Source organism: Odocoileus virginianus, chromosome 14 (assembly GCF_023699985.2).
Source record: "Odocoileus virginianus isolate 20LAN1187 ecotype Illinois chromosome 14, Ovbor_1.2, whole genome shotgun sequence".
NCBI lineage: Eukaryota > Metazoa > Chordata > Mammalia > Artiodactyla > Cervidae > Odocoileus > Odocoileus virginianus.
Window position 1 is genome coordinate 593,197 of NC_069687.1, and position 19,431 is coordinate 612,627.

General features: G+C 64.4%; 1 protein-coding gene across 1 annotated transcript in view; it reads right to left on the bottom strand.

Moving 5' to 3' along the window:
• Positions 1–15,386, bottom strand: part of SLC12A7 (solute carrier family 12 member 7) — a 63,101-nt gene extending 47,715 nt beyond the window's left edge. Inside the window, 1 exon segment of the mRNA XM_070476433.1 lies at positions 15,173–15,386. Within this exon segment, the coding sequence (XP_070332534.1) occupies positions 15,173–15,365 (193 nt within the window). The 5' untranslated portion in view covers positions 15,366–15,386.
• Between the last annotated feature and the right edge of the window lie 4,045 nt (positions 15,387–19,431).

The window sequence follows — 19,431 nt, forward strand, 5'->3', positions numbered from 1 at the left end:
GAGCAGACACGCCCGGCCCTAAACCTGCCAGCCTTCTGCCTCGTGCCCGCAAGTCAGGTGGGAGGAGAGGAGAGCCTCCACTCACCCCGAAGCTGCAGCCTCGGACACACGTGGACCTCGAGGCCCGTGGGGAGGCCGAGGACGAGGGCCGCCAGGATGACGGGGCGGGGACAGGAGGGGCACATGGCCCAGCCTCGGGGGGGCGCAGCCCAGAAGGACCCCGAACCAAGGGGGCCCCCAGGCCGGTCTGATGGGGGCAGCCAAGGGGGCCTGAGGGCGGGCGTCACAGAGCCAGCAGGAATCTGTCCAGGAGGGCGGTCTGGGGGCAGCGCAGGGGCAGGGCACTGAAGTGCAAGTGGGGGAGACGCCCCGAGCTGAGCGGGGGCAGGCTGGATGGGAGAGGGTGTGGGCGTGAGGGTGCGCGGCAGGGTTGGAACCTGCTGGAACACCTCTGCCTCCTGGCCGGATCTGAGAGGAACCTGGATGAGTGGCAGAGCCTGGCACGCTGGGCAGAGGCCCAGGAGGCCCACGGACAAGGCAGCTCCCCCCGGGGACACGGGCAGGAGGCAGAGCTGGGGCAGCAGGACCGGGTCCAGCCTGGGGGCCCGTCAGCGTCCTCCCTGCCGCTACTGGCCGTGTTACTTGCCCGACAGTCACTGGGAGGGCCCAGGGCCTGGACGTTGCCCTCCAGCATCACGGACCCACTGGAGGACTGAAGAGGAGGCCCGTGCTGGCCCCACACGTGGACGGTTCCGGAAACTCCCGTCCCATCTCGCCAGCCCCAGGACACACATCAGGCTCCAGCACAGGGGAGCTTTGAGGACCTGGTGCTCAGCGACGTGCGTGAGTTCCGGGAGGACAGACCCTGCAGGACTCGCTCACACAGGGGCCCAGAGGAGTCAGGCTCCTGGGACTGGGGGCGGGGAGTCGGTGTTCATGGGGACAGCGCTCCAGCCTCACGGGACGAGGAGTCACACGGAGGGTGGTGTGACAGGGCTGTGCGCCAAGAACGCTTCGGGTGGTAAAAGCTGGGCTGCGTGTAACTCAGCACAAACAGGAAGCAAGGCTCGGACACGGCAGCAGGAAGGGGTCGGGTCTGCTGGGTGAGGAGGCTGCGTGTGGCCACAGGGGCCGCGGGAATCCAACGCACGGAAGGAGGCGTGTGCACACGCATGTTACTAGCAGGCCCTGTGAACGTAAACCTCAGTCCCCCTGCGGGGGTGTCGCCAGAGTCCAGGTTCCAGCTTGAGCGGCCAGAAACCCAGCCCCCCCACCCCCCGCATCTGGACCTGCCCCGGGGCAGGGCGGCAGGCTGGGCAGGGTCCGTCAGCTCAGCCGAGGGGCTGCGAGAATCTCAGCTCACAGTGTGGTGAGGTCCCTGCTGCCCGGGGGGACAGGACAGGGCGCACAGGTGGTCAAGAGCAGGGCCCAGTGGGGCCTGGGGGACCCTGGTCAAGCCAGTCAGGACGTGAGCACGTCTGGAATGGCCACGGGAACCACCGCAAGGGGCATCGAGTGTGCCTGGCAGGCAGGCAGAGAAGGCAGGCCACGGCACCCGCAGCCGGGCCGGGGGGCGGTGCTCCTGCAGCCCTCAACTCAGGGCCAGGCCACAGCTGAGCCCCCAGGCCCAGCAGGCTGTCCCAGCCCTCAGCCTGCTCCCTCGCAGCCTCCCCAGAGGGTCCTTGCCCCCAGGCAGGCTGGGCAGTGGCAGGAGGGGCTGTACCCAGGCTCCTGACCCCCAGCTGGCCACCCCCAGGAGGTCTGGTCTCCCCCACACAGTCCTCTCACTGCTGACGCGGCCCATCCTGTGAGAGGCAGACACACCCCGCAGTGATCCGGGCCTCGCTCTTGCCTCCCCACGGGGGTGCCCGGCGCCGGGCTGGTCTCCGCTCCCTGCAGACATCCTCCCCGGGCCTCTGCCACCCAGGGCAGGGAGAGGGCGGGGTGGGGTGTGGTGGGGTGAGGTGGGCAGGCCAAGCGTCACAGGGACATCGGGGTGGGGCTGCACCCCTGGGGCAGGTGGGGGCCTGGAGCGGCCGGGAAGGGGCCTGGCGGGATCAGCTGCGGGTCAGACAATGGGAGGCCCAGCAGCCCAACCCCCACCCCACCCTGGGAGGGCGAGGGCAAAGGGCGCTTGCGTCTGCGGGGGTGTTCCCTCCACTTCGTGAACCTGCAGGGGAAGGAAGAATCCCTCTCCAGGTCACAGGCCTCCCCCGGAGGCGGATGGTCCGGCCGTGGCTGTGGCCGTGACTGTGACTGTGACCCTGACTGGCTGGTGAAGGCAGCCCCTCACGCCCACCCGGGGCCTGTCTAGGCATGGAGCTGACAGCAGCGGTGGCTCCTGACTCTGCATCGGCAGGGGTTTCCTTGGAACAGAACCGCAGCCCCAGTCACAAGGAGGCCTGGGACCTGGGCGACATCAGCTCAGAGTGAAAGAGCCTGGCGCAGGCCGTCCAGCAAGCCCGCAGGCGGGCGGGCCCTCCAAGCTGGCAGCCGGCCTGGGTCTGCTGCTCTCTGTTTGGCGGGTCTCCCACGGGGGCTGACGCCCCAGGCCCAGGCGTCGCCCCGCAGGTCGTGGCCGGGCACCTGCAGCCGTGGGGACTTTGCTCTGGACTAAGTGCCACCCAGTGGGGCCAGCGACTGTCCCTGGGTCCCCACGAGCTTCCACCCTCCCCGGGGCCCTTGGAGCTCACACTGCCTCTACCGCGGAGCTATCCAGCCCACAGAGCTATGGGGGCACATGCTCCCCTCCGGAAACCTGAAAACAAGCCAACGACTGAAACATTCCGGTCCCACTCCACGTGGAGCCCCATCACCGGTGGGGAGACCCCAAGGGCAGGGCGGCCAGCTCACAGGCGACCATGGATGCTTGGTCCACAGCCTCTGCCGATGCCAGCCCAGAAGCCAAACCACAGCTCAGCAGCGATGGCCCCGGCGGTCAGTGATGCACCTTCCAGCTCAGGACCAGCCACAGGGGGCCTGGGGCTCCTCCCGCCAGCCTGGGGGACGCCCCCTCCCAGCCCCCTCGGTTTCCCCAGCTGCAGCACGGTCAGGACATCTGCACCCCCTCAGCTGGGACGCCCTCTCCCCTCCCCACACCTCCAAACGAGTGCCCCGGCGGGGCCGAACCCCCGTCCCTGGAGGTCCTCACTCCTCTACACAGCAAGGCCTCTGCGCTGCCGTGCTTGGCGGACAGCGGCCGCCAAGGGCCCCTCTTCCTGCCAGCGGCCCTTGCAGCCAAGCCCCACCTCCCGCCCCCATCTTTCAAGAGCATCCTCAGGAACCCCAGTCAGGGGCAAAGAGAGACGGCCGGGCCCCAAGATCTGAGTTGTGGCCCCCGCACCTGAACCAGGACCCCCCACACAGTAGGCAGCCTCGTCCTGGCCGCACTTCTGAGACCAGCAGCGTCTCCCACCCCGCACAGCACCCACCCTGCCTTTAGGTTGGGACGATCCCCAGGTTGAGGCTTGTGAAGTCCAGGCAGACACAGCTCCAGGGAGAAGCTGGGCACCGTTCTCCGCGGTGGCCCCGTGGTACTGGCCACCTCTGCTGCCTCGGCCAGTCTGAGGCCCTCCTGCCATCCTTGCCCACCTTGCTTGTGTCCCCTGGCCCTGCCTGACCCGTCTGGATCTTCAGTGACCCCTCCCGGCCTCTGGGGCCAGTGAAGTTGCCCCAGGGTCAGCCAGTTCAGTTCAGTCGCTGAGTCGTGTCTGCCTCTTTGCAACCCCATGGACTGCAGCGCGCCAGGCCTCCCTGTCCATCACCAGCTCCTGAACACGTGGGGCCCCTCGAAGGCTGCAGGCTGCAGTGGGGCCACGCTCTCATGGGGGTTCGCTTCACTCGAGGGCCTTCAAGAGGGGGCTCTCCTATCACCAGCCGCCGGCCCCATGGGAGCAGGGGTGGTGGTGGGGGGAGCCTGGCTGCTCCCCCTGGCCCCGTGGGAGCAGGGGTTGGTGGGGAGCCCAGCTGCTCACGGGCCACATTCTGCCATCAGATCTGCTCCGGGCGGCAGGTCCCGATTCAGGTCCCCGCTTCCATGGGCTCCTCAGTCACCCCTCAGCCCACAACAGGACACAGCCATCCCCTCCGGGGGGCCCAGGTCTCCTTCTCCTCCTGGGGTGAGCAGATGGGGGGGGTCCCCGGAGACGGAGAACCAGGCTCTAGTGACAGAAGGGAGCCATTGGGCCTGAGCTCCTCTGTCACTGAAACCTGAACGCAGCCTTGCCCTGGGCGGGTCTCGGCAATCAGCGATCTCAGGGAAGTGAAAGAACAGGAACAAAGGGAAGAAACAATGGCTCGGCATAAAGCAGTCTGAGCCCCTCACCAGGGCCCCTGGGGGGAGGGGGGATGATGTTGCAGGGTGACTTCCAACAGCTCCAGCCTGCGGTCTGTGGATTCGGCCCCGGTTCTAGGATGAGTCCTCTGCTCAGGCCCCTTCATGAGCGTGCCTGTGCCCTTAGTTCCAAGCACAGGAGGAGACCCTGTTGCTGTCTGGGGGAGACCCCTGGGGTTCCCCTCGCTCGCTGTAAGGTTGTATCCTTCCTCTCCCACCCTGTGACTTTTGGCTCACACCCACCAAGAGGTTCCAGATGTTCCAGCTGGATTTAGAAAAGGCAGAGGAACCGGAGATCAAATTGCCAACATCCACTGGATCATAGAAAAAGCAAGAGAGTTCCAGAAAAACATCTACTTCTGCTTTATTAACTACGCCAAAGTCTTCGACTGTGTGGATCACAACAAACTATGGAAACTTCTTCAAGAGATGGGAATACCAAACCACCTGACCTGCCTCCTGAGAAATCTGTTTGCAGGTCAAGAAGCAACAGTTAGAACCGGACAAGGAACAACAGACTGGTTCCAAATCGGGAAAGGTTGTATATTGTCACCTTGCTTACTTACCTTATGTGCAGAGTACATCATGCGAAATGCTGGACAGTATCAGTAACCTCAGATATGCAGCTGACACCACCCTTACGGCAGAAAGTGAAGAAAAACTAAAGAGCCTCTTGATGAAAGTGAAAGAAGAGAGTGAAAAAGTTGGCTTAAAGCTCAACATTCAGAAAACAAAGATCACGGCATCTGGTTCCATCACTTCATGGTATATAGATGGGGAAACAATGGAAACAGTGACAGACTTTATTTTTGGGGGCTCCAAAATCACTACAGATGGTGACTGCAGCCATGAAATTAAAAGATGCTTGCTCCTTGGAAGAAAAGCTATGACCAACCTAGACAGCATATTAAAAATCAGAGACATTACTTTGCTGACAAATGTCCATCTAGTCAAAGCTATGGTTTTTCCAGTGGTCATGCATGGATGTGAGAGTTGGACTATAAAGAAAGCTGAGCACCGAAAAATTGATGCTTTTGAACTGTGGTGTTGGAGAAGACTCTTGAGAGTCCCTTGGACTGCAAGGAGATCCAACCAGTCCATTCTAAAGGAGGGCAGTCCTGGGTATTCATTGGAAGGACTGATGTTGAAGCTGAAACTCCAATAGTTGGGCCACCTGATATGAAGAACCGACTCATTGGAAAAGACCCTGATGCTGAGAAAGATTGAAGGCAGGAGGAGAAGGGGACGACAGAGGCTGAGATGGCTGGATGGCATCACTGACTTGATGGCATGAGTCTCAGCAAGCTCCAGGAGTTGGTGATGGACAGGGAGGCCTGGTGTGCTGCAGTCCATGGGGTTGCAAAGAGTCGGAGACGACTGAGTGACTGAACTGAACTGAACACCAAGAGGTGGACCCGGTTTTGGGGTAACACCGGGACCAGCCCGTGAAGCCCTCGGGGAGGCAGGTCCAGGGAGGACGTGTGGGCTCCTGGGCGGCAGGGTGGGTGCTTGGGAGGGGAGGGGGTCTGGGCTGGGTCTGCAGCGCCCAGCCCCTCCAGCCCTGCACTTGCCGTCAGTGGTCCCCCCCATGCCCAGCCACGCGTCCGGAGCGGCAGCGCACGTGAGGCCTCCTGGAGGGCAGCCACGACGAAGCCGCCCAGTGGGGAGGCCCTGGAGGGTCCAGCGAGGCAGGCGTCATGCACCCAGTCTCCTCTGCACCCACCCCCCAGGGCCAGGGGGCCCCTCCAGACAAACCCGCCCAGCCCCGCAGGCGCCCCTTGAGAGTGGGGTCCTGTGGGTGCTGAGACCCGTAACCACGGGCGGGTGGCCTGACTCAGAAACGTCCGCTTAGCTCTGGGGCTGGAGGCCTGAGTGGGGCGAGAGCTCGGGGGAGTGTGTGTCCTGCCTTGACCAGCTTCTGAGGCTGCAGACAGTCAGCCTCTGCCTCCGTCTTCCATGTGCTTATCTTTTCCCCTCCATGTCTCTCCAGGATACTCGTCTTGGAGCCAGGGCCCTCAGCAAAGCCAGGACGACCTCATCATCTCCAGACCCTGAACCACGTCCGCAGAGGGCCTTTTTCCAGCCAGGTACCAGGGGTGAGTGCACGATGTGTCTTTGGGGCTCACCAGTCAGCTCACTAGTGGCATCAAACCTGGGCCCCCCACCCCAGCACGTGCCCAGAGCAGGGGCTGCGGCCCACACACGCGGGGAGGGCACTGGAGGACGCAGCGCCCCGAGCTCCCACCCCCCACCAAGGGCACCCAGCCTGCAGAGACTCTGGAAGCGGGGCCTGGCCCGCCCAGCAGACAAGGCTGCCCCGCGCAGTGGTCTCCTTCCAGACGGGCTGTGTGGCCGTGCCGGACGCCTGGGCAGCCAGGCTCCACATCTGTGACCCGACTCCAGGCCTGTGTTTCTCACGAGTGTCTGTGAGGCCCCCACCCCATCATCCTAGACCCCACGTTCTGATGCCTTCACAGCCTGCCCTAAAACAACATTTCCGGGGCAACTGGATGCACGCTGCAGGCCTCCAGATGCTGCACTGTGGCCCGGAATGTCCTTGTCTCAGCACATTGTCGTCAGTGGGCACAGACCCCCCACCCCACAGCCAGGCGGGTTCAGGCTGAGGGCCTCACGGCTCCCCTGCAGGGGTCAGCACCCCCCCCAAGACCCATGGGGCCCCCACACCGTCAGACTGGGAAACCCCGCCAGAGCCACAAGGCCCAGGCCAGGTTCGCAGGTGAGGACCCTGAGCAGGGTGCGCGGTGGAGCAGGATGCAGGGGACTGGGGACCCCTCCCTGCGGGCCAACGGGGTGACCTTGTCCAGGGGAGGACAGGGTCTCTCCTTATGCAGGCTGCAGGGCGGGACCCAGGCCCCTAGGACCCTGCAGCCCCTGACCTGCATGGGCTCTGACGGGGCCTCCTGAAGAAGGCGGCCCTGGCGTTGGCTGGCTCCACCCAGCGCTGGGGCCCTCCTGACCACTGTCTGGATAGCAGCCACATCTGTGGGTGGTCGCCCTCAGCTCACTAACAGCCCTGGGCAGGTGGCTGGCATTACCTGCAGACTCCACGGCCCCCCTGCACCCCCGGGAGGTATCCTTCTGTAAACAGGGGACGCGGGCCCCGTGTGCCCGGCACAGCCTTCCTCAGCATCGCAGCGCCGCCTGCTCTGCTAGTGAATCCAGGGGGACAGGAGCGCTCAGGTCTCCAGGCAACGAGGACAGGAGCCGGCCCCGGGGAGGGCTCTGGTGGCGGGAGGGGGGGCGGGCGCCCCGGCGCAGGTGAGGCAGTTAGCGGACACCTGGTCACAGGGCCCCCGCCCCCCGTGGCTGCCAGAGTGTCCCGTGGGGCAGCAGGGTGCCCCCTGGGGGCTGGAGGCGCTGCAGAGTAGGGGGCACTGGGCAGGGCCTGTGGGGAGGTCGTCCCTCTGTGTGTCTGTGTCCCGAGCTCCCCTTCTCATAAGGACAGTCAGGACAAAGGCCACCCTAGTGGCCGCATCCACCTTAATCGCCTGTCAAGGCCCGTCTCCAAAGCCAGTCACGTTCTGAGATCCTGGGGGGTCAGGACCCGGGCGGAGGAATGCTGGGGACAGCAGGCAGGCCGGCACACTCGTCCGTCATCGCAGACTCCCAGGGCGCCCACCGCCCGCTCCAACGCCTGTGGTCCCGGGCCCTACCTGGCCCCTCCCCCGCTGTGTGCCCAGCACCCGAACCTTTCAGTTCAGCAGCCGCAGAGCACACGTGGTCAGTCAAGTTTCACGTTAAACTAATTAAAAATTTAAAAACTAAATAAATCCTGTTCCTGGGTTGCACCGGCCACGTTTCAAGTGCTCAGCGGGCACCTTCCCCGCCCCCTTCTCGGTCTGCCTCTCCCAGTCTCTCTATCTTCCTGTTTCTCCGTCTCTCTCTCTCCCCCACCCCCAGGCTGAAGTTACCGCCCAGGGTGCCAGGCAGTGAGCTGCCCACTGGCCCACCCCCACAAGCCCCCTCCCTCCAGAGCCCACACTCTGCCCTTCGGATGTGCGTGGAGCTCCGTGCAGACAAACCAGCTGAACGAGAGAGGAGAATGGACTTTACCCACCCGTTCCCCCCGCGGGGTGGCCGCTGGGTCCTGGGTGCTTGATGTGAGGCCAACAGGTCCAAGGAGGCTGTGGCCCTGTGCCAGCCCCCTGAGGCCTGGGGGTGTGACCCACCTGCGCAGGGGCAGGGCTGGGGAGCCTCCAGACCCCGAGAAGTCCCCTTGGAAGGGGGCAGCCCGCACAGCCCTGGAGGCGAGCCGTGGTGCACCGGAACGTCCCGAGCACCCCCTCAAAGAAAGCCAGAGAAGCCCCGAGCTGTGCTGTGCGTGACCTTCCCTGACGTGGCCTCTTCTGCGCCAGGGCCCCTGGCTCCCTGGGCTCAGGGCAGGGAGTCAGCGAGGCTGGCACCACACCCCGCCAGCCCCACAGACAGCAGGACAGAGGTGGCCGGACGGCGGGAGGGGAAGGCCGCCTGGCTCCGAGCCCATCACAGGGCCCCTGTTGCCACACACACGTGCACACACAGACACGTGCACAGAGACACACACGCACACATACACACACACACAGGCATAAATGCACACGCATGTCCACAGACACATGCACACAGACACATGTGCACGCAGATGCACGTGCATGCACACACAGGTACACACACGTGCCCACAGGCACAGTGCCCACACAAATGCACGTGCACACAGATGTACATGCATGTGCATGCGTGTACATATGCACACGCGTGCATGCACAGACATGTGTGCACACACAGACATCTGTACACACCCAAGCGCACACACAGGCACACTCCCTGCCCGTGGCCAAGACACAGCACAGAAGTCAGCATCGGGCCCTGTCTGCCTGCTGGGTCCTGCCTCGAGTGCCTGCATCCAGGCCCCTCTAGGGCACGAGGCTCAGCCCGCCCCCAAGCTCTGACCCGGGAGGTTTGCTGCATCCAGGGCGGAAGTGTAGGCGGCTGCACCTTCCCCATTTCTGGACCAGGCCCCCACCCCCACCCCACTCTGAGCAGAGGACAGATGACAGCGGAAGCTGCACGGAAGGGCGAAGAAGCCGAGGCCACGAGCACCAGTGCCGCCCGCCCTTCCCTCTGACAGGCCTGGCCTCCCGCCCGTCTGTGGCTGGGGACAGCCGGCGGGGTGCGGGGGGGGTGGGGGAGTCCGGTGTGTGCCCCCAGCTGAGGGCGGCGTCGAGATCCCCGCACACCCAGAGAGGAGGGCCCTGGGCGGGCAGGGAGGCTCGGGGGGACGCCGCCCCTTCCCGCAGGGTGGCTCGGGCCACGGGCAGCGCCAGGGCCACGCTGACCTGCGCCCGCCCCTCCAGGACAGGAAGGGCCACATGGGGAGTCCTGTGAGACAGGAAGGCCCGTGGACAAACACACTCTTATGAGAGGCCTGAACCTGCACCCGCAGAGAGCAATTTAGATTAAAAAGGACCACTCCTGGGAGGGCCTTGCGGTGTGAACTGATTCAATCAATCTGGCCTCTCCCGGAAGATGGAAGACGGGAGACCAGGGTTCTCTGGGCTGAATGGAGCCTGGGGAAGCACTTACTTTTCCTGTCTGCCTGGCCCTCCTCCTGTGTTTTCATTTTGGGGTGTTTTTTTTGTATTGTGGTAAAATCTATATGGCATAAAACAACACTTTGAGACATTTAAAAAGCACAGCTCAGCGGCGTTAAGGACACCCACACTGTTGTGTGAACACTGCGCACCAGCCCCAGAACTCTTCCGTCTTCCCGAGGGAAACCCTGTCCTCACCATCGCTGACTCCCCTCTCCCCCCAGCCCCCCCCCAGCCCCACCTTCCTGCCTTCTGTCTCCACGGACCAGACTGCTCTGGGGACCTCACAGAAGCAGGACCCGGCAGGCTGTGCCCTTTCATGTCTGGCTCACAGTCCACTGAGCACAAAGTCCTCAAGATTCCCCCACGCTGTTGCAGAGGCCAGAACGTCCCTCCCATTTAAGGTGGAATCACATCGCCTCCTGCGTGCACACCATGGTCTGTGGATCCGCCCATCCAGCGATGGTACCTCGGCTGTTTCCACGATGCCGCTGTGAACGCAGGTGCATGGATGTCCGTTCAGGTTCCTGCTTTCAGTTCCTTTGGGTCCACAGCCAGGAGGGGAACCTCTGAGTCAGGCAGCAGCTCTGTTTAATCTTTTGAGGAATCGCCAGCTGTTTTCCACAAGGGCTGCATGTTTTCCGTTTTCACCAGCAGTGCACAAGTGCTGCTATTTCCACCTCCTCGCCGACACTTGTGATTGTCTGGGTTTTTTTTAACAGCCGTTCGGATGGGTAAGAAGTGGCATCTCTTGTGGTTTTGATTTGTGTTTCCCTGATAACCAGTGCAGCTGAGCATCTTTCCACGTGATTACTGGCCATTCACATGTCTTCTTTGGAGAGATGACTATTTCAGACCTTTGCCCATTTTTTAGTGGTTGGATTTTGTTGCGGTTGTTGAGTTCTGGGAGTTCTTTATATACTGTGGATATTAATCCGTCATCAGGTGTATGAGTCGCAGGCACGTCCTCCCATCTGTGCGTTGCCTTTTGACAGTGTCCTTTGATGCCCTGTTTGTAGTCACCCCTTTAATCACTACACTGGGCCAAGAGTCAACCCCATGGACACACCTCTGGAGTGCCAGCCCAGGCTTGTTTGGGGCCACAGCCCTGCTCACGGGGACAGAGGCCAGGTGGGAGGGGGAGGGCAGGGGAGCCAGAGGCCAGGCGGGCCCTGCTCACGGGGCGCAGGAGGGCAGCCTGGGTGCGGGGTGGCCACCGGGACCCCGGGGCAGAGCTGGCCTGTGCTTCGCAGCCGCCAGTGGGCGAAGGGCGTCTCGTGGCCACCGACAGGGACCCCTTCGTGCTTGTTTGCCGCATGAGCTGGCACGTGCGGGGTGGGCAGAGAGGGCCCACCCAGGGCATCGGGGGCCAGGGGGCCGGGGCCCCACCCTGCTGCCTGACACCAGGCCCTGGCTCTCGGGAGCTAAAGCCTCTATTTGAAGAAAAGTTTGATGTGTAAAGGGAGCTGGTGCCTCAGAACCTGTGATGCCCCCTGCCCAGCCCCAGCCCCAGCCCCAGAAAAGAAGCTGAGATGAATGTTCAGCAGCAAAGAAGGGAAGCCAGGGATGCGCCAGGGGTGGTTTAAGCCGCAGCAGGAATCCTCCCCCAGCTCCCACAGGGGCCCGTACACAACACACACACACACACACAGACAACACTCACACAACTGCACATCCGCGAGCCTGGGCGCTGGGCACTCACACACGTGCACGCGGCTGCCACTCCGGGAGGCGCTTAAGTGGCAGGGGGGCGGAGCGTGCCTGGCAGCCACGGGCTCTCCCACACCAGCTGCCTCTGTCCTGGATGGAGGCGCCCGCCTCCCATGCGGGCAGGAGCCCAGAGCCTCACTCCCCCCAGGAAAGGCCCGATTCAGCCAGAGAGCGCAACCCCGCGCAGAGACTATGCTGACTTCCTGCACGAAGGCGTGAGCCACGTGCACAGCCACGTAGAGGCACACGCGTGCGTCAGGCAGGCGGGGGCTCCGCCCGCTCACAGAGGGTGATGTGGGGCCAGCCCCCTACACACACAGGCGTCGGGGCTGGATAGGGGGCGCAGTGGGCGGAACCTGAGCTCGGCTCCGGCCTCGTCCCCCGCGTGCCCCTGGTCCCCTGGTCCCAGCTCAGAATGGAGCAGCGTGCTTCAGGCCTGCACCCCTGAGTTGTGCCTTCAGGCGCACGGCCGTCCTCCACCAGAGTCACTCCCAAGGCGGGCGCCTGGCCCTCACCGTCTAAGCAGTGGGCACCGCGCCACACACACAGTGGACAGCACACACACACACACACACACACACACACACTCAGACACTCACACACACACACCAGACACACACACAGACACACACGCTAGATGCACGTGAACACACACAAACCCACGCATAGACACTAGACAGAGACACGCACACTAGACCTCCTCAGACACACAGACACACACACAGAAACAGCACAAACACAGCCCCTTGCATGTTCCAAGCGAGAGGCCTGCACTTCACTCCTCCAGGTGTGACCCTGGGACGCTGCAGGCCCCGCGCCCGCCAGCACAACCACGCAGCCTCCCGGAGCGCCTGGCGCCCGACCACGGTGGAGGTGGGGCGATGCTGGGGGCCGGTCCCCTGACCAGGGAAGCCAGTCTCCCTGCCCCGCCCCAGCCTCTCCAAGGGCACGGGGCAGGGCTGCCCATGAGGGCTGGCCTCCCCAGAGCCCCTCAGCCCCGGGCCCACGTGCACCCGCCCAGGCCAGCAGCAGGCAGGCAGAGGCAGAGGCCGCGCATGGGCACTGCTGAGACCCTGGCAGAGGCCCTGCCGCGCCCTCACCCGCCTCTTCCCGGGGCAGCCTGGGGCTGACCCTGTGGTGCCCACCCTCCCCAGGCCCAGGGCGGGCCCGACCAGGCTGCGTCCCTCAGCAGACGGACAGGCTGGTGGGTGGTCCTCACATTCCCTTGGCCAGGCAGGCCCTGCCAGCCCAGCAGGAGGCCCCTCCTGGAAGTGACGGAAGTGACACGCTGCTGTCCACTGGCCCTGAGAAGCAGGGCCTGGCCCCTGCTTCTAGAACCTTCTGCTCAGGGCCTGTTTCAAAGGCAGCCTGCCCCAGGCCACAGAGACATGGAGGTGGCCGAGGGGGCGTCTGGCCTCCGAGAGTCGTGACCTCTGAGCGGTGTGACCCTCAGAGTGGGGACACACGGAAGAGGGTGGGGGCAAGCGGGGGATCTGGCAACCCTACTGATCCCACAAGAGGGCCTGCCCCGGGGTCTCTCCACAGCACCCCTCTCCCGGGAAGTCCCCACGCTCGCTGCCGGCCGGGTCCTCCCAGGCCATGTGACCCTGCCCACCCCCTGCGCCCAGCCCCTCCCAGGCGAGCTGTGTGGCCGCCTCCCTGGCTCTGCACGCGGGACCAAGTCGGCGACCAGCCCGGCCAGCAGCTCCTCCGGTCGCTCATCAGCGGCCAGGAGGCCAGGGAGGGCTCCCGACAGAGCCTCGACCGGGGCCCCGCCATGAGGGGGCGCCCCTGGGTCACCCCGCCACCTGTGGGTGAAGGGCAGCCCAGGACAGGCGCCCTCCGTGGGCCTCCTGGCTCCGGCCCCGAGCTCGCCGGTGAGACCCGCACTTGCCGTTTTCAACTTAGTTTGCGTTGTCTCCTTAATGGCGGCGTCAAACAATAGGGCCTTTGTTCTCATCCAGTGGGAATGACAGAAAATCATTGGATTGATCCTCGGTGGGCGCTGAGCCCGTGAACTGCCCCCCCACCGTGAACTCCCGCACCGCTGGAGCCTGGCTATCTATCAGCCGGGCAGCCGGGCAGCCGGGCAGCCGGGCAGTGGCCCCAGGCTCAGCGTGGTTTCCACCCCCGAGGGCTGGACGCTGAACGGGTGGGGTGGTCCAGACCCCAGCGGGGGGTGTGGGGGAAGGAGAGCCTGCCTGAGCCCAGACAGCTGCCCCACGAGAAGAGAGGTGGGGGCGGTCCTGGGGTCGGGGGTCCCCTTTTTCCCACCTGCAACATCGAGGACGCTGGGTGATGCCCTTCCTGCCCATCAGTGTGAGCACGGAGACGGCAGGAGGCCAGCGGAGGGCGTCCCCAGGGGCACAAGCCAGCACACTGGGCGCCGAGGGTGGGCATTGCAGAGGGCGCAAAGGGCAACAACGCGCGAGGAAGGTCGGAAGGTCAGCCTGGCCCAGGCTGTGTCCCTCTGCCGGGCCCTGCCGGGAGGGAGAGCAGCCCCATGCGGGACGGCGCCCATCAGGGTCCAGCCAACAGGCCAGGCTGAGGCCCCAGAGGGAGGGGCAGGGCGGGGGCCCGCGGGGAGCCTGGACCCGAGCCTCTCGCTGCGGCGGCCCCGGGAGCACCCGCCCCTCTGCCCGGCTCCCAGTCTCAGCCGCTCACGGCCCCCAGAAAGGATGCAGGCTGGCACGACACCCCAGAAATACGGAGTGGCTCTGACACGCACCGCTCAGCGCCTGCAGCATCCCCGCTCAGGGGGCTCAGGGTCTGTGGGAGCGGGGAGGCCCCTCGGAGGCGGGGAGGACCCCCTCTGGTTCTGAGGCTGAGACTGCGGGGTCAGCCATCAGGTGTTCAGCCCCCCGCCGGAGCCCAGGAAGTGGCTCCCAGGCCGACCACGGGACTCGAGACCCAGCGGCCTGAACAGTGGCCGGTGACCCAGCCCTCCGAGCAGACGGGCCGGCCACAGGCGTCTGCGCCGTCGCCCTTGTCCCAGGCCTGGAGGCTGAAGGTGAGGGCAGGTAGGGGTGAAGGGGTGAAGGGCAGGGGTGGGGGCACTGGGGGAGGACACAGCGGGGACTCGGGCGGGGGCTGGCAGTCCTCCAAGCACATCAGGCCACGAGAGGGGCCAGCGTTTCCCTGGTGGTCCCCGAGTCCCCGCCCCCACACACCAGAGCTGACTTGGCCTGGCCCCTGCCCTCCCAGAGCGGTGATGTCACTAGGAGCCCGGGGCTGTCACCAGCCAGTCCTCAGGGACAGAGGCCCAGGACCGATTCCTGTCCGAGCCCCGCGACAGGCAGGGGGGCCGAGGAGGGGCGCTAAGCCAAGGCCCTCCCACACCCTCCCCCCGGGGAGCAAGGCGGACAGGCGCACCAGGTGGACCCCAGTTCCACACCACCCAGCGCCCCGCGAAGGCCCCGAGGCCAGCGCCCCAGAGCCTTCTCGCCCGATCGCCCGCCACCGCCTGAGCCCTGCGGCCCCAGACCCGGCCCTGAGCCCGGGACGCGGAGGAAGCGGCGCCCCGAGGGGGCGTACCTACCGTAGTAGCGGCTCGGCTCCCGGCAGTAGCGCAGGATGGGCAGCGCGTCCACCGCCGGCGGCTCCGGGGAGGGTGCGGGGTCAGCGTCGAGGCCCTGGCCGGAGCTGGAGCTTTGACCGCCGTCGCCCCCGGGCCTGGGCCCCGCGTCCCCCGCCCCGCCCGCCGCGGGGGTCACCACGAAGCGCTGGGACATGGTGGCCCCAGTAGCAGCCCCGGCCTCCGGGTGCCGGCGCTGAAAAGACGGCGAGGGCGCGGGCGGGGCCAGGGGTGGGGAGGCTGGGGCGGGGCCGAGAGGGGCGGGGCCGGATGGGCTGCACCCGAGGCCAATGGACCCTGAGCGCCTGGGACCCAGGACGGCGGGGTGGGGGCGCCCGGGGCCGGGCGGGCGGGGCAGCCTGGAGCGCAGAGCGGGGCGCGGGCACCGCGGAAAGCCGTCGGGCCGTGGGCAGAGGCTGTGCCCACCTTCGCAGAGCGCCCCTGCGTGCCCCAAGACGCAGAAACTTTGTTCTGGAAGCCAGTACAGTCTCTTCAGAAGAGCGCAGCCGCGGGGGTCTCCTTAAAAAACCTCGGAGACCCCACCCAGGCGCCAGGGTTCAGCTCGCCAGGGCTGGTCTACAGAGAGACAGGCCAGGGACGCTGGAGGTCCGGCTTTGGTATGGGGAGTGTGGCCACCCTAGAGGCAGCCGGTGGCCTGGGGACCTTGAGAATGCCCACTGAGGGCCAGGACCAAAGATTCCCCAGTAACCGAGGGTGGAGGCCTCCCACGGGGAGACTCTGGGGCCAGACCCTGGCCTGGTGTTTCCCACCCCCTGCTCTGGCCTCTTGGCCACCAGGGTCCAGTCATTCAACCCAGGAGGTCAGGCAGGTGGCCTCCCTCGGAATTCTACCTGGCAGAAGCCCCAGGAGAGCGGGACGGCTGAGGTGGGGCTGGGGAGGCAAGGGGGCCCTGGGTAAGAGCCAGCCCCTCTGTCCTTGGGTGTCCACGGCAGGGCCCCCAGGGGTGCTCGTTTGCTCTCCCTCCACGTCAGGTTCAGCCCCCAGCACCTCCCTTTTACATGTGCGGCGCTTCACACATTCGTTCAGTCACTGAACGTGTATTGGTGCCTAGCAGAGCCCGGCCCTGGGATGATGCAAGGAGGCAGCAGTCCCTGCAGCTCTGAAGCCTGAGTTCCACATGAGAGGCAGTGACGAGAGCTGAGTAAGAGAGAGAAGGGGTCTGGGGGTGAGATTTTAAACGGGATGTTGGGGGCAGTGCCAGAAGATGGTGACATTCAAGCAGTGACTTGAAGGAGGCTGGTGTTTAGCAGTGTAATAGCTTCCAAACATTCACCTCATGATCCATCATAGCTGTTCTTAGTCCAACCCTCACATTTGTATTCCAGTATTAGAGGGAGGGAACAGTGGAAGGGACAATTACCACCCGTCCCCAGAGCATGGCCCAGAAGCCACACACAGCATCATTAGCCAGAATGTGGCCATGTGGCCACACCTGCCTGTTGAGAAGACTGGGACATGGACTGGCCAACGTTTGGAGCTCTGCTAACGAGGGAAGAGGAGGAGGGTTAGAGGACCCCCGGAGCATGGGGGAGAGGTGAGAGCTGTGGGTGAAGACTGCCCTCTTGCACCTCCCCTCTCGTTATCTCCCCCACCTCCAACCACATAGCAGCAGAGAGGGTGAGCGGAGCCCTGCACGGACACCTGTGGGCACGCCCGGCCTCTCCCGCCTCGCTCCCGCTCGCACCGGCGGGCACGCCCAGCCTCTCCCGCCTCGCTCCTGCTCGCACCGGCGGGCACGCCCGGCCTCTCCCGCCTCGCTCCCGCTCAGCCTTCTTGGCTTTTTCTAGGTGCCCAGGAGGCCCTCCTGGCAGCAGTGGGGTCTTCACAGACCCTCTGTTCTCCATGACTCGCTGGGACGCCAGTCCTGCCTCCACCCCCCACTCTCCTGTATTCTCTAGGCCATTTTCACCCTTCAATCTATTCCCCTCAAGACGAATGTTTGAATCGTGGAAAGTTTTCCCCCCAAGTGCCTTCATGTTTTGATTGAAAAGGCATTCAGTCTAAAAGTAAATTTGTCCGAAACTGTGTTTAAGGTGTCTAGTCTTCCCACCCAGGTCCCACAAGTCTTTCTATGTTGATTCATGCATGTTCACAGTTTTTGTTGCAACTGTGATGGATCTTATAATTATGCTGAAATGTAAAAACCAAAACAAGACAAACATTACTGGCTGTTGTGTATTTGTTTTGTAACCTGCCACCTGCCAGAACTCTAAATTCCATTCTTCACTTATTTTCCCAGTTTCCTCTGTGGTTTCCAGGGATTTTTTTTTTTTTTTAACCTGTAAAGAATGATAGCTTTGTCTTTCTTTGTTGCTTTTACTTCTTCTGTTTTCTTCCCTCCTCTTGTTCTTGTTTTGGAATTTTCTAGAAATTCTGGGGAAATATGAAATAACGTGTTTTCCAGAACTGAAAAGGGAACAGCCCTGGAGGTCATCAGCCGCCATCAGAAGCGCCCAGCTGAGAAAGGACCACCGAGCCGTCCTCCGCGCTGACACTCCACCCTGAGACCACAAGCGGCCGTGGGCAGGCTTGACCCAGGAGGCCTTCTCTTCCGTCTGTCCAGGGCCTTCAGGTGAGGGGCGCTCCCGACCTCAGCCTGAGGGCAGCCTGTGCCCGCAGCCTTGCCTCTGCGATGCCCGCAGCGGCCTGGCCCAGCCAGGCTCCCTGTCTGCAGTCCTGGAAATCTGGAAGACTCCGGGGCCACGCTGACCTCGGTGGGTGGACCTCGGGTGAACAGGTCCTCTGCATCCCCCAGGCCCTCAGTCCCATGTGGGCAGGGTCTGGTTTCTGAGGATGAGCAGGGAAATGGAAGCGGACAGTTGCAAAGCAGACATTAACAGTGGCATCCTGGTCACACGAGCGTCCGAGCGGAGCACTCACGCACCCGCAGCCTGACTTCCAGAAGCCGAGTCTCCAGGTGGCAGGTGTGGCGATGCTTGGGCTCTTCAGGGGACTTGAAAGGCAAGTTTCAGAGTGATTTGTGGACAGAAGGTGATGGGCTGGGCCTGGGAGGGGGGCTCTGGGCGTCTGCGAGGGTCAGGGTGCCGTCAGCCGTCTGAACAGGAGCCCCGCTGCTCTCCTGACCGCGTGGCAGTCACTCCGGAGCTCAGGCGGCACTGGCCTCTCTCACGGGAGTGCCCCTCCTCGGCGTGTCCCGCTGGCCCTGCCAGGGCGGCCACAGGGTCAGGCTGAGGAGGGCCACTGGGGGCTGTGGTCCACGCTGGCCCAGGGGCCCCACCGTCACCTGGAACTGCCCAGAGGCCCCGCTGCACCCGGAGGGACGGGACCATTGTCATCCGAGCAGAGGAGCTGACAGCCTGGGCGGTGGCCTGTCTCCAGGTCCCATCTGGACGGCCTGGGCCCTTTGGAGCCATCCTCGAAGACGACATGCGTGTGCACACGCGCACGTGCACACACACACACACATACAAGGCACCTGGGGGCTTCATTCCATTGCCAGGGAGGCCCAGGGTCAGAGGCCTGAGCTGTCACTCCAGGGGTCTGGGCTCTGTCTGGTGGGAGACCGCAGGGGGCTTGTCACTGACCTGGAGGCCGCGCCTCTCCCCATGAGCGGGTCCTGTGAGCACCTCAAGAAGGAGAGCGTCTCCTTGGAAGCAGGCTCCCAGGGAGAGAGGGCTGTGGCGTGAGCAGAGGCTGGTGGGGGAACAGAAACCGAGATCCAGAGAGCAAGATGGCGAGGCAGGGGGCAGGGCCGTTGGCCTCCTGCTGCCCCAAGCCGGGGGGCCTGCACGGCTGCGCTCGGGCCTCAGGACCCCTCTGGGCTGTCGTGGGGCTGACCTGCCTTCGGAGATGCAGACAGGACGGCAGGGGAGGAGGTGAGGGGCGTGCAGAGCCGTGGGGTTGGGGGGCTGCCCCCAGCACGTGAGGCAAATCCTGAGCACCCGAGAGCACCCACGGGGCTGGCCAGAGAAGGGGCTGAGCCTTCCCGCGGAGGTGCCCCCTGTGGTGGAGGGCTGGTCCCGGGGGCTTCTGAGGTCTCAGGCTCAGACGACCTCCGCCCGCGCGTCTCCAGTCATCTCACCGCTGACCAGGGCTTTCGATTTTGTTCTGCCTGTGACTGTATCTATAAATGCGGGTGGAAAGAGCCTGCCGGCTCGGGCCTGGGCAGTGGGCTGAGCTGGGTCAATTCCCAGCTGCCTGGAGGGGAACGGCGTACCTGCCACTCCAGGGCCCAGGAGCAG